Below are 10,917 nucleotides of genomic sequence, written 5' to 3'. Positions count from 1 at the left end.
CCTGGCTTTCTAACTACGCGACAAGAGCCATTACCAATTTATCCAAGCTAGTCATTAACTTTCCCACAAGAACAATGTTGCTACTCAGAGTGAAATTGACATTATCTGTTCAGAACACAACGTTATACAATATGCCATTTGATAGATGAAAACCATGACTTTCTATTGGTTATAGGTAATATATAATGAAACGTAAGAGAGAACTATCAACAAATTGTGAAAAAGAGGATGTGATAGGTGGGTGTGGCAGGAGAGGTCTGATTTTCTCTTCCATAGCTCTGTAACCAAACAATATTGAAGACTATAAAAATTATGGTTTGTTTGAGCAATAACGATTTTATAGAGAGCATTTTACGTTTAATCTTGTAGATTTTCAAGGGGTGATGGATAAAATAGGGATGATGACATGCTGAGACAAAATGTGTCATGTGTATTACACTAGTGGAAATTCAGGATTTTTTTATTTATTTCCTTTTAGAAGTAAGAACTTAAAACTTATATACTATTAAAATATGGATTATTAGCTAAGATTTTATGCTATTCTAATTGGTATAACAAACAAAAAGTAGTTTAATAAAATTTTGAATGTAAGACACTAAAACCTTGTGTCATGCGCAGTAAAGGGTACCCGGGCCGATAGGGTTAAACATAAGGGTAGGAAGGATAGTTGAAAATGAATAGAAAAGAACCTATGTGATTTTTAAATATATAGCTGCTAAATAGAACAGTCGCATATGAACATGATAAAAATATATCTTACCTGACCATTATACATAGCTGAAAGGTAGCATGGGTGAGTGGGATAGCTGAAAATGAACATGTTGATTAGCATTATCAGAAGACTTCGAGCACAGCTGGAATCACTGACATCATAAGTCACCCACTTCGCAAAGATTAACAGAACCAAATAACCAAAGATGGCCAACAGAAAAATTATCTGTGGCACAAACTCACAAATAACATTTAGTGGATGCTTGAAGTACCTGTTAAAAAAAAAATTAATACAACAATTAATCAAGAACATTAATTATTCCTCAACAACATTTTCAATTTTTACCTGACTAAAAACTGAAATTTCTCCAAATTTATGTTGTTTCTAAGTTAATATAGGTCTATGTATGCCACTACAACATTATATTATTATAATTAAAAACATTGGGTGATAAGCAATAAGCAGGATGGGGGAAAAAATTATGTCCCTTGCAGGATTAGAAAGAAACTAAATACAGAATGTTTCCTGTAGCATTTAGATGTTATATTTTTAACATATTAATAGTTCTATCAATAGAGAAATTTTCACACTGAATAGACAAAAAACTGTTGGTTTTTGATATAACCTACTGGCAGAGAGAATCTAAATATTATTGTTCATTTAATGACGATAACAACAACAACAAAAAAACACTAAGAAAATTTTCAAAGTGTGGGAAGATTCATTAAACATGACTTTTAGAATATTGTTAAATAATCTGCACTTAAAGAAAAGATTTGTTTATCCTAGCACATGTGCTTCATCATATCAATGTAAATTCCCACACTAATAAGAAAATAGTCAAGTTTATTATACAAGAAAAAGTTTGTGCCAACTGTACATCTATTTGCAATAAGAACTAGTTATTCACTCCAATAGAAATTCTATACATATAGATAGATTGATTTTCTGGACTTTGTGTTTTTGTTGTTTGTTATTAAGCACAAAGCTACACAAAGGGCTATCTGTGTCCTGTCTACCACAGGTATCAATACCCGATTTTTAGTAGTATAAGTCCGTGGACATATCTCTGTGACACTGGGGGGTTACACTTTGTGTGACTAAAGAAAAGTATTACAAAATCAGGTAATTGTGCTACTACTGTCCAGCTAGATCATCAAGAAGTATTGTTTTTGTTTTAAACTTGCATTAAAAATATCCCACCAGTGTTTGAAGAATAACACTGATATTAGAATTTTATTTAGTTTTATAAAAATTCTTACTTGTGGTTAATTAGGCTAAGACTCACACCAAAAATCATCTGAGATACTCCTAAGATTACGGACACTTTCATCTTGTAGGAGTTCATAAAGAGGATTTTGTTTTCTGCAACTTGCCAAACCTAAGAAATATGGAAAAAAAATGTTTGGCTATTTTGAAATTAAGTAAAGAAAACTCACATAAATATGTTACGTCAAAACAAGTACCATAAATACACTTACATTTGGAAAATAAAATATAATAATAATAATAAAATGAAGAAATAGCACTGCAGTTAATAAACTTTAGTGCAACATGAAATAATGCATAACTAATATTGCCAATTGTGTTGATTTGTCAAAGTCTTCTGTCAACTAGTAGTAAAAATATAAAAGTAATAATGAGGGTTTAGGCTGTAATTCTTGATGCTTACTGAAAGTACGTGTAAATCAGGTAAGGAAAAAAAGAATAATCAAATCTGCAAAATATTCTTTATTCAAAGTTCCAATCCATAGCACAAGGCCTTGCTAAGAGAATAATGCTTAAGAATTCATCAAAGTTGTCACATTTACATTCTTATGTATATCAAGTGTTCATTCACTTGAGTCATGTATGTAGTGCATTGTTGGTTTCACTTACAAATAATAAATGCAAGTGAAACCAAATTAAAAACCACAACACTTTCAAAAGGTGGACCTTTCTTCTTCAGGGCAAACTGGAAATGGTGGTGTAATATAAAGGGAGTTTAGTGACATCATGCAGGTCATCATCAGGAAATGTTTAATCTATTTCTCTATGTACTGTTGTAAGCATCTCATTTCCGGTAGAGTGTAGCCGATGATGAGAGTGTATGTGAAAAGGTGTTAAGGATATTTTACTTTGGAAATGGATAAATATATGTATATTTAAAATTAAACACAAATCACACTTCCCCCAATACATCACATTCCACAAATAGCAACACAAGTTCTTCTTATGCTTCTGTTGTTCGTTCTTGTTTACCCATAAACCTTTCCACTCCCCTATCTACAAATCCACACCAAATCAATACCAGTGTAAATGCTACATGTTACACACTACAATCTTCACCAGTCGATCAGTCTCTTCTAGAATTACCTTCATAAGAACACAGTAGTCTTTCATCTGTTAGCATAAACTCTCAGAACAACCAGCAATGCACTCCACACTCTGAAGAAGATAGTTCTTATCTTAAACTTAACCATCTTCTATCTCACGATTCCAACAACGTCCTCACACCAATATCTGTCAACATTCAATGTGAACCAAGCAGCGAATCACTCAACTACAGCAGAAAACAACTATTTCAAAAACTTAGAAAACTCACTGTCAACATGCCAAGTCGCTAATACATAACAACAAAAACATACCTCAATCTCTCGCATTAAAGGCACCAATAACAATAGGAAAACATGATCAGAACTTCTGCAACAAATACCAACTGATCCTTGGAAAATCCTCCTTAGAACTCATGAATAGGGCTAAAACATTCTGTCAAAATTCTGTCGATATTCTAGATAAAGAAATTTCCCACTATTATCACTTGTACAATCCTTCGCTGGAAGAAAAAGAAGAACTACAAAAATTTACAAAGAGAACTGATACATTCCTTCTAAAAAAGAATAACAAAAATTGGTTTCCTACCAATAACACCAATTCAAAAAGCACTTCTAACAACACTCTTTTGAACCCTTTCTTTGTCCTAAAAAAACTACCATGACATTAAGCAGTGTACCAGAAACTACCAAAATCCCTTTATCTCACAATGAACAGCCTAAAAAAACTACCATGACATTAAGCAGTGTACCAGAAACTACCAAAATCCCTTTATCTCACAATGAACAGCCTAAAAAATGTTTAAAACACTTCATCCTCTAATACACGTAAGGCTTCTCAAACTAACAAATCTGTTAAAAATAACATAAAATATACAGATAACGATGAACACTTCTGACATATCTCCAACATTGTTAATCTTTCAGACACAACTCTCTCTGAAGCAGAACTCAGTCTTCTTAGTAAAGGTCTCAACTTCTACCCAAACAACAGCTATGTTAATGAGCCTGAACTTTTTTCTGACCTTCATAAATTCTCTAGATAACTAAGACTTCGTGAATTTTTTCACAACAAAACCAACCCTACTGAAAATCAACATACACTAAACTTTAAATAAAAGTCTTTATGGAAATCTCGACCAAACAGAGAACCACATTTAGAGTTATATTAAAGTAGTAGAAAATGACATAATACAGACCTTAAAATCTTCCAAGCAATGTCTTGATAATATTACCCAAAATGAAAGAAGTGCTTTCAACAATCTTAAATCAAACAACAATATCATAATAAAACCAGCAGACAAGGGTGGAGCTATTGTTATTCTTAACAAAGACGACTATATCACAGAAGCTTACCAGTAATTAGAGGACACTAATTTCTACAAAAAATTCTCACATGATCCTACAACTCACTTTATTAAGACCATAACTGATAAGCTTAAAGAACTCCTCCAAAATAATAAAATTAACAAAGAGACCTTTCAGTATTTGATATCCAGACAAGCTTTTCCTGGTAGATTTCATCTCTTACTCAAAATACACAAACAAAACAATGCTGGCCGACCCATAATTTCTAATAAAGACATGGCTACTGAAAAGCTGTCCGCCTTTGTTGACCAACACATAAAATGTATTCCATGTACCCTCCCCTCTTACACAAAGGATACTACTCACTTTCGTAACATTGTAGAAGATATTAATACTGACGAACAGTTACCACCTGACAATCTTCTCTGCATGATGGATGTTTCTTCCCTTTACACCAATATTCCACATGATGAAAGACTACAAGCTCTAAAGTCCGCATTAAATCTTTCTAAACAATCAGAACCTCAAACAGTAACTGATCTTACCAGCCTCATTTTAACTCTGAACAGCTTCGTATTCAATAACGAGTATTACATTCAAGTTAACAGTACTGCAATGGGTACCAAAATGGCTTCCAATTATTCCAACATTTTTATGGGTCATATTGAAAACCAGCTTTTACAATTAAGAACTGTAAAACTTCATACATGGAAATGTTACATAGATGACATATTTTTCATTTGAACAGCTGGTCTTAAATCACTTAAAGAATTTATCTCATATGCAAACTCCTTCCATAAAACAATCAAGTTTACCTGTGATTACTTGCCTACCCTGATTAACTCTCTTGACGTCACTGTTTTTCTAAAAGATGGAATTTTACACACTGACTTGTACAAAAAAACCTACACACAGACCACAATACCTTCACTATAAAAGCTGTCACTCCTCTCACACTAAACAAAACATTACCTACAGTGAAAATAAAGAAAATATGCTCAGATGAAACAGACTACAGAAAACACACCAAGAATCCAAAACAAACCATGTTACAAAGAAGATATAAAGATACCAAAATTGACAGACAAATTGAAAAGGCTAACAACACTCAGCAGAAAAACATCATAAATCAGAGCAATACTAAACTTTAAAATGGAATTCCTCTTATTATTACCTATCAGTTTAAACTCAGAAACGTTTCGCAAATTCTGAAAAAACATTTTCATCTCCTTAAACAGATATTTCCTGAAGTTCCCATTGTCTCCTTCCGAAAAAGCAGAGCTCTAACTGATATCTTTGTTCACACAAAAGTGAATTACATCCCACCCAAAAATGTTTGTCGTCCATGTAATAAAGCCCGTTGTCAAACCTGCAAGTTCATAAAAACCACTGACTCATTTTCTGACAAGCACAATCAATGAAACTTTAAAATATTCAAAGAAATCACTTGTGCAACAAAAAACCCCATTTACCTTATACAGTGTAAAAAATGCAATTTTCAATATGTAGGACATACACAAACAACTCTTAGAGAAGGTTTCAACAACCATAAATCTTCTATTAACACCAAAAAAGATCTCCCTGTTGCTCAACACTTTAACCAACCCAGTCATTCCATTAACAATGTTACTCTCATCGGCACTGAAACAGGATTCAAAACTAAAGCAGATAGAGAAATAAAAGAAGTTTACTGGATTGCTAATCTAAACACTGTTCAACCTTTCAAAATTAATCAAGATCCTGAAATCAGTTATCTCCGTTCATTGGTTTCATCTCTCTCAGAAAAATAATTTTTATTCTTTGCTTAATTTTTTCATGTAATGTGAACACTGAATTTCCTAAAACTTACTATTTATTTAAGATAATTTTCCATACCTGTTTTTATAAATTGATTAGCATAACATATAATTTTCACTCAGTCTCCAGGTGTCACCTTATTTTACTTAAACACTTAAATATAGTTTTAAATATACATATATTTATCCATTTCTAAAGTACAATATCCCTAACACCTTTTCACATACACTCTTGCCATTGGCTACACTGTACCGGAAATGAGATGCCCACAACAGTACATAGAGAAACAGACTAAACATTTCCTGGAAAACCAAATGACCTGCATGACATCACTAAACTCCCTTTATATTCGATTACACCACCATTTCCAGTTTGCCCCTGAAGAAGAAAGGTCCACCTTTCGAAAGCGCTCGGGTTATAGGATTTATATTAATTTCTGTCAAGACTTCTTGAACCTACATGTTTTTCTAGCATCATTAAAAACCACAACAATAGTTTAAACAAAAGCACTAGAATGGTAGTTACTTCTAGTCTGTAAAATGTTTTTCTGGATGGTGATAAATCATATGGAATTGAAAAGAGTCATGTGAACAGTAATAAAATTAGACAATAAGTAAATTTTTCTTACTCTATACAATCCCCAAATGCATATGATCTAGGAATTACATAAAAACATGAAACAGCTTCAAATTCCACAAAATATTTAACTTTGTGCAAAATATTCCACTAATACTGTTTCATATGAAAAAGTTTTAAAAGTGAACAATTTAAGTAAGGTACATTTCTGTAACACAACTCTTATAAAGTACGTATGTGAACGAATCAAAGCGTGTTTTGTTTCCAATGCATCTAAATAAACTTATAACTTAATGCAGTTAAATACACTTTTATTATAAATTTTTAAAAGCAAGCAAAATCTATTTTAACATCAAGAACACGCTTATTTTATTACTAATAATTAAAGAAATAAATCAAAGCACTTTCTTAAGCTTTCTTGATTAAACTCTATAGAATTACTCACCCCTTTTATAATCAAATTGTATTAATTGTATCGAATACCTATTGTATGACACATTCTGCAATACATTTCTTTATGCCAACATATAATGCTCTTGAACTTTTAGGTGTGCATCGTTCAAAACATAATTTATACACTAACACGTACATCACATTCTGCATTCAACATTTCAAAAGTAGTCTCACTGTAGAAGTTAAGCATTTTTGTGTAATGCAAGTTAAAGGTTTGAGAGAATATTTCACTAATACTTACCAAAGAAAAACATTCACAATTTCAGCTTTATAAAGGTAGCACATCACTTTAAACATAACTAGTCTTAGTTTATTTGTAGAATGGTTATCTACATTTTACAAACTTTATTTTTTTATCAACAGTACGAGCTTAAATTTGACAATATTCAATTACATTCCTGATGTAGTCGTTTGGGATAGCAATTCTTTTATAAGTAATTTCAAACCTATTGGTGATATCATGTGATTCATTACTTTACACAAGACTTTAAGCAAATCACCCATTGTGTACACACCATGACTTACTGAAGGAGAATAACAATACTTGTAGTGTAAATACACAGGTAAGGTCCATACTTAATACTTATACATAATAGGGTGATAAATGATAAATTACTACTGCATATAGGGAGTTGATGAACAGGCTATTAATGATAGTCATGAACAGCATCTTTTAGAGCTTTTCATCTTCATCTAGTTTCATGGAGATAAAATAATAATCTGTAATGATAACAACTCATTAAAATTTAAAAACAAGTGGTAAAAACAATTCATGTGCCCCAGGCAACAGAACACAATATAATCATAAAGGATCTCTGCCTGGAAAAGTGACAAGTTCCTTCAACAGCATAGCTATTCAACTATCACATACTTCAAGCAGCTGGAGGATAAAACCAATATTCTTGCTATCCTGTACAAAGACATCACATATCTTTACATGCAACATCTTTCGACTTTTGTGCAATCAGTCTGTTGAAATAGACACTGATAAATCATCTTCCTTGTACACTAAATGGATTATGGAAAGCCAGCAGGAAATGGAATGCTATGGACATAAAAATATTATAACAGAGCCTTTCACAACAAAAACTACACTGCAGAGCTATTGTCAAGATGAACATCCATCAGATAGAGCATGAGTAAACATGATAACATGGTCTGTAACAATGTGATGAGGCTCCAAAACTGTTTTAATATAATGTACTCAACCTCTGTATTAGTTATTTTTTTAATAAGGTACTATGCCACAAAAGTAATTAGGTTTTGAAAATGACTATTAAAAATTTAAAAATACTAATAATAATAATAATAATTACTTCAGTTAAAACAACAAGTACAACAGGAACTGTCAAACTGTTTACCAATAAACAGAAAAAATAGTAGAGTAAAAAACTTTTTTTCAGTCTTTGTTGGGATATGAGAGGGAATTGTGTGACCTGATGTAGACCTTGGCCAATCAAGTACAAAATTTTTATGCCATAAGATTCAACAATTTTATTTCAGCATTAAAAGAAATAAAAAACCTGTGAATGATTTTCAATGATAAAATTATAATTTCTACAGTTATAAGTCATCATCATTTTACAAAATAATGTTGACTGAGGCTAGATTTAATTTTCCTTTTCTTACTATATTTAAATCAGTTAAATTCCATCTTGACTACAGTTTACTCTACATGTGAAGAAATGAGATTTCTTTAATATTTTTGAATACAATCAAGAAAAACATTCAGCTTTAAGCAAAACAATAATTATACTTTGGAAACAAATAAAAATTGTCCAAATAAATAATGAGTGATTCCTTTCAATTTCTTTCCAGATGGAGATATGCCTCAAATAAAAACCAAACAGAAGGAACATGAGAATTGCTCAAGAAATTAAGAGATTTCCTTACTTAGATTGTTTCTCAATCCATTTTCTATTATTACTGTTTTGAGCAATTTGTCAAAGTTATGAAGAATTCTTATTTCTCATTTTAATTTAGAAAAATATAATAGAACTAAACTTACTGGATCAATACCAAAAGGATAGGGAACACCTTGATATTGACTTGCTGGATTCAGCTGAATATGGCTCGGAAAGAGTTCTTTCCTGACAAAAAAATAGAAATATAACGTGTCGTATTAAATATGGCATATCCTTTCTATCCAGAGCTCATAGAACATCAGTATTAGTCAATAAAGCAAAAAAACACAACTTCAGATTACCATAGAAGAAATATTAAATACTATTTAAATTCTCCTGTCTTCTTGCATTTCAACAAATTGCAATTCTTTCTTTGTAGGAGGAAAAAAAAACATCCCTTTTAATAGAATTATACATTTTATAATCCGTTGTCAAATATTTTCATGTACAGTAAAACCAAAAGCTAATTCAGAAAACAAAGCCCAACAGAAGGTGGCAAACAATGATTGAAAAAAACAAAACAAAATAGGTCAACTTTATTTTACTGCCGATGTTGCTTCACATGCTCAATTAAAATGAAAATTCTCATAAAAATATACATTTTAACAATGGCTCATGGCCTAGTTTACAGATTTTAAAGTAAAACAGAAGTCTACAGGCATAACAGCACACACAAGAGTAATTTTAGTAAATTTAAAATGAATCAACTATTTCAATGATATTCATTAATAGTCATCTGTTTAATTTGATAGTAATTAACTAATAAATTATAGTTGTGTATTAAATGAGGTTGAAAAAACTTGTAAACATTAATTGTTGTTTAACCCTTTCAGGTGGACACATGCATATCAAGTTTCAAAATTTAAGCAAAATAGTAATTTTAACTCTACTTCAACAAATTCTATACTCAAAAATATTAAAGAAATGATACTTCATCATTTTATAACAGTTATTCTATATAATTGGCAAAGAACTATGAAATAGTTTTATACTTACATTTTGGGATAGCTCCAAAAAGTATCCTCTTAAAGTTATGCACTTACTGATTTCTTAAAATTGTTTTTACCCATTTCAAGCATTGGTTTACATTTACAAAAATACCGTAATTTAATGTTTAGTTCCTCATCTCTTTTTTTTCTCTTTTTTTCTACTTTATTAGCACAGCTTTTTATGACCTCATAGAATGTAGTGTGAACTACTAATGAAGCTCAGCTACTGATAAGGTTTAAATACTATTGGATAGAGAACACTGTAAACTGTTCACTTCAATGTAGGATGAATAGAGAGATGCATGTATGAAGTAATTTATGGTTTTGTGGGAAAGTAACAAGACCTTGCTCCTGCTTAGAATAACAGAATCTAATAGGAACTTGTAGGAACAAACCACAGACTTGGGAAATATTTTCACTGTTTCTTTAGATGTTCTTGTTGGAATTTTTCTTGTATGAAAGGACATCAGGTACGCCAAGTTAGGTTCAGAGTATGGCAGTCAATGGCAAAATATTCCTATGACTTAAATCCTTATCTAACACATTATTTGACTTATAACTGGCAGATGAAAAAGCTGCTAATTTCACTCATCCATAGCTAGGAAGAACATCTTTATTTAGGAGTATCCTAATAATTGTTTCTTAATTTTCCTGAATGTGTTCTGCATATAGCTAGTAGCATCCTTATAGGCCAGATGCAGTGGTGGGATTCAAATATTTTAACAACAGGTTCTTTCACTAGCAGCATGTAAAAATATTAGATATTAAAAAAAAGGAGGGGCCAGAAAGCCCCCCCTGGCCTATAGTAGATGATATAACCAAGTTAGATCTAATAATAATAATTTAGATAAGATCATAAGAATCTG

General features: G+C 31.4%; 1 protein-coding gene across 2 annotated transcripts in view; it reads right to left on the bottom strand.

Annotated features, from left to right (window-relative positions):
- The window catches only part of LOC106459775 (V-type proton ATPase 116 kDa subunit a-like), an 89,862-nt gene that overhangs the window by 14,930 nt on the left and 64,015 nt on the right, over positions 1 to 10,917 (bottom strand). For both annotated transcript variants that reach the window (XM_013919431.2, XM_013919432.2), the window contains exons 13-15: positions 9,167 to 9,248; positions 1,975 to 2,093; positions 761 to 983 (exon numbers count right to left, since the gene is read on the bottom strand). In XM_013919431.2, coding sequence (XP_013774885.1) covers positions 761 to 983; positions 1,975 to 2,093; positions 9,167 to 9,248 — 424 coding nt within the window. The remainder of the gene's footprint in view (positions 1 to 760; positions 984 to 1,974; positions 2,094 to 9,166; positions 9,249 to 10,917) is intronic.

This window comes from Limulus polyphemus, unplaced genomic scaffold, assembly GCF_000517525.1.
Source record: "Limulus polyphemus unplaced genomic scaffold, Limulus_polyphemus-2.1.2 Scaffold659, whole genome shotgun sequence".
NCBI classification, from domain to species: domain Eukaryota; kingdom Metazoa; phylum Arthropoda; class Merostomata; order Xiphosura; family Limulidae; genus Limulus; species Limulus polyphemus.
The sequence above is the reverse complement of the archived record's forward strand: the minus strand, read 5'-3'. Positions and strand labels throughout refer to the sequence as shown.